This window comes from Haliotis cracherodii, unplaced genomic scaffold (genome assembly GCF_022045235.1).
Source record: "Haliotis cracherodii isolate W230 unplaced genomic scaffold, xgHalCrac1.p SCAF_20, whole genome shotgun sequence".
NCBI lineage: Eukaryota > Metazoa > Mollusca > Gastropoda > Lepetellida > Haliotidae > Haliotis > Haliotis cracherodii.
The window spans coordinates 10,984,234-10,988,039 of NW_027266276.1; the positions used below are offsets into that span (position 1 = coordinate 10,984,234).

A 3,806-nucleotide genomic window follows, 5' to 3' on the forward strand; every position below is an offset into this window, starting at 1 on the left:
CACACGTGCATAAATGCGCTATATAAGTGCAGTAATCTTGATTGCGACGTTAAACCCCATTTCACATCACCTTTATGACCCTACATATAGAGTAGAGCGAACTGATTTCTTAAATAAGGATGGGGCACGGGTGGCCCAGTCGTCTAAGGCGCCGCGATTCGCTGTGCAGAGTTGCGTCCCCTGGACACGCCAGAAACCTTTGATTGTGGGTTCGAATCCCGATTCGCCCCGATTATGTTTCTAGGTTTGTCAGCACCATACCCGTGCTCGTGGGTTTCACCGAAGTGGTAAACGTCTTAGACCTGCATCACTTCTGGCTTTCCTCCCACATGAAGCTGACACGCCGTGATATAACTGGAATACTGTTAAAAGCGGCGTTTAACCCAACTCACTCACTCACTCACTCTTACATAAGGTATTCCTACAATCAGCTATCGAGGTCTACCCAGTGTAATTATTTATACGGAAATTCTATACAAAATGTGTAACCACATGATTGCTTTTGTTTCGAGATAGTCCTATAGAATATGCAGTAATTTACTGTTGATGATAACTGTTTAGAGCATATTTTACAACACATTTCCTATCATCATCATCATCATCATCATCATCATCATCATCATCATCATCATTAACTCACTTTTCTTTTGTTTGTAGCTGAACGTTGCATTCAGTAATATCCCAGCTATATCATGGTGCCTGTAAATAACCACATCCGGGACAGACAAACCAGTGATTGATATTATGACCAACGATCCACGCCTCTGGGGTACGGTGTCATGCAATCAACAGTCACCGAGCCTGTCTGCCCGTCCCATTAAGTCGCCTTACGACCAGCATGGGCTGTGTGGAGACCCGAAGGGCAATTCATGTGCGTATCAGTGCTGACATTGCGGCGTGAAACAACCAACCAACTAACCAAACAAATAAAAACATATATGCTTACTTGAAACACAAACTAGCGTATCGTCTGACTCTCGAGAATGAAATCTGTTCGTACAGCCCGCCCGTATATAATATGGGTATAAGTATACTTTCCCATCAAGATCCGGTTTAGAATTGGTCTTCAGTAACCCATGTTTGTCGTAAGACGGGAGGGATCGGGTAATCAGGCTCGCTGACTTGGTTGATGCATGTCATCGTATCTCAGTTGCGAGGATCGATGTTCATGAAGTCAATACTGGATTGATTGGTCCACACTCCATCATTTACAGACCACCGTCATGTAGCTGGAGTATTGCTGTGTGCGGCGTTGAACAATAAACAATTAATTAATCGTGATTCTGAGCTGATTGGTTAGTTTCTAAACACATACACCAATTGAAATGATCCTTCGTGTATTGTCCGACAAATGTTCTAAGATAGTAATTACCAAGACAAAAACTCATTGAGCTTTTATTACATACCCAAAGTCAACGTCATCATATTCCCAAACACTTTTGAAAAGCGGATCCTGCGCTGGTGTGAGAACAGCCGGTGCAGATTAATAAATAGCGACAAATAAGAAAATCGAAACACGCAAACAATGATGGTCCGACACAATCAGAGCTATGCATTGAAAATTTAAAGATTAATGAAATTATCCCAATACAGACATCTGGGTTCTACGTTGCATCAATCGCTGCAGGGCGTCGCCGTAGACTCCCCTGGCAGCATCCATCTGCAGCATCCCTGCAATAACGGGGTCCTGATTTGGCTGCATCATCATGGTCAAGCCCATTGTTTCCAGCTGAGCATCTGTTCCTACCCTCTCCATCGTGTTCAAGCGCATAAGGTAACTCTGGGCTTTGGCAAACTGAGCGGGGTTGTTTTTAAGAGATAGATAGTAGTTGTAGGATGGTATCTGGTCAATCTTCATCAGACGGTCGATGTTGGCGCGTCTTACACCTTGGGTACGAACAGAATTCAAGTAAGCAATTTCCTGGCTATCCAATCCCATCATACGGCCTGTCATTGTATTTTGCAAGATCGAACTCATGAGGTTGCCGGCGCCAGCGTTGGTTGCCTGCTGCCTGTTGGCTCCGGCTACGGCTTGTCCCAGAAGACCGCCTCGTTGTCTCCGAGGAGCGTTAGCGGCACCATAAGTGCTTTGGCCAAAGAGTGACGCGGCAAAGGGACCGAGGTTTGGTTGTTGTGGCTGGTAGGAAGGATTTGGTGGTTGTTGTGGGAAGAGTCCACCACGTGCTTGTTGTGCTGGTTGTTGGTTGAAGAGGCTGGCCTGTGCCGCTTGTTGTTGTTGCTGCGAGGCAGTGTAGACTGCAGGTTTGGTATTACTGGCGGGAGCTGAAAAAAACGGATACATGTTTTCGTTATGCAATTAAAAACGGATACATGTTTTCGTTTTGCACTTCTCCTTTGCACACACACACACACACACACACACACACACACACACACACACACACACACACACACACACACACACACACACACACACACACACACACGATTTGCTGTGCAGAGTTGCGTCCCTTGGGCACGCCAGAAACCTATGATTGTGGTTTCGAATCCCGGTACGTCCCGATTATGTTTCAAGGTTTGTCAGCACCATATGCTAGTGGGTTTCACCAGAGTAGCAGACACATGAGACCTGCATCACATCGTGTTTTCCTTCCACATTATGCTTACACGCCGCGATTTAACTGGAATACTGTTCAATGCGACGTTTAATCTAACTCATCCACTTACACCAACCTTAAAATCCGACCGGATCATACGTTATTTTTACATTTTGGTATGCCACATTGGATTCGGGTTCCGCATTTGTATTGCTATTTTCATAACGAAATATAATATTTCTGATATGGTCGCAAAAACATACTCTCTACTTTTTCAATCGTGATGTTAGGTTGTTAAGAGTGGTTAAGTTGACGAAATGCAAAAATAGCCAACAAAACCATTTCCATGAAATTGGTCTTTACACATTGTATCCATGTGGAATTGAACCGGGACTTTCGGTGAGATGAGCAAACGCTTTAACCACCAAGCTACCGCACCACCCCTTGTTCATTTAAGAACACATATATGCTATTGGTAAAAAACAAATGTTACTTACGCATGCCGAAGCATAGTCCCACGGACAACAGGACTGTAATTACGTGAAGAACCATCTTGTTGCTGCTGTCTTGAGATCTGTGTGAAGATACATAACTTTAGGAAACGTATCAACAATACTAAAAACGTTCAAACACGATAAATCTACTAAAAAAACAAGCGGCGTCAGCATGCATGACATATATTGCAACCGGCCTCTGAAAGTAGTACGTACAAGAACCCATCCGCCGTTGATTCGAAATCACGATTCTTCCTGTGCAGGCTGTCTTTAATGCATTGTGGGTATCAATATTTCTCACTCACTCACTCACTCGCTCAACAATCACTCACTCGCTCACCACTCACTCACTCACTCACTCACTCACTCACTCACTCACTCACTCACTCACTCACTCACCCACTCACTCACTCACTCACTCACTCACTCACTCACTCACTCACTCACCCACCCACCCATCCACCAACTCACTCACCGACCCACTCGCTCGCTCACTCACTCACCCACCCACCCACCCACCCACTCACTCACCCACCCACTCGCTCGCTCGCTCACTCACTGACTCACTCACTCACTCACTCACTCACAAACTCACTCACTCACTCACTCGCTCACCACTCTCTCACTCACTCACCCATTCACTCACTCCTAGGTCTCACGTGTCACTTAATAGCGGTAGCTAAGATTGGGTCACATTTGTCTTATATGACACGCGAGATCGGCCTCCACTAACCCTGAAGACAGAACGGGCAAA

The 3,806-nt window shown here is 45.3% G+C and overlaps 1 protein-coding gene across 1 annotated transcript; it reads right to left on the bottom strand.

Annotated features, from left to right (window-relative positions):
• Positions 1-1,579: 1,579 nt before the first annotated feature.
• LOC139470175 (uncharacterized protein 1-like) lies at positions 1,580-3,110 on the bottom strand. The gene is made up of 2 exons (XM_071252477.1): positions 3,056-3,110; positions 1,580-2,283 (listed from the first exon to the last, which is right to left on the bottom strand). The coding sequence occupies exons 1-2, from the start codon at positions 3,108-3,110 to the stop codon at positions 1,580-1,582; spliced, it is 759 nt and encodes a 252-aa protein (XP_071108578.1).
• Between the last annotated feature and the right edge of the window lie 696 nt (positions 3,111-3,806).

Coding starts and splice junctions, on each gene's coding strand:
- LOC139470175 (XM_071252477.1), bottom strand. CDS start 3,110: ATGGTTCTTCACGTAATTACAGTCCTGTTGTCCGTGGGACTATGCTTC. Junction 2,284..3,055: donor GGGACTATGCTTCGGCATGC/GTAAGTAACATT, acceptor CGTTTTTTTCAG/CTCCCGCCAGTAATACCAAA.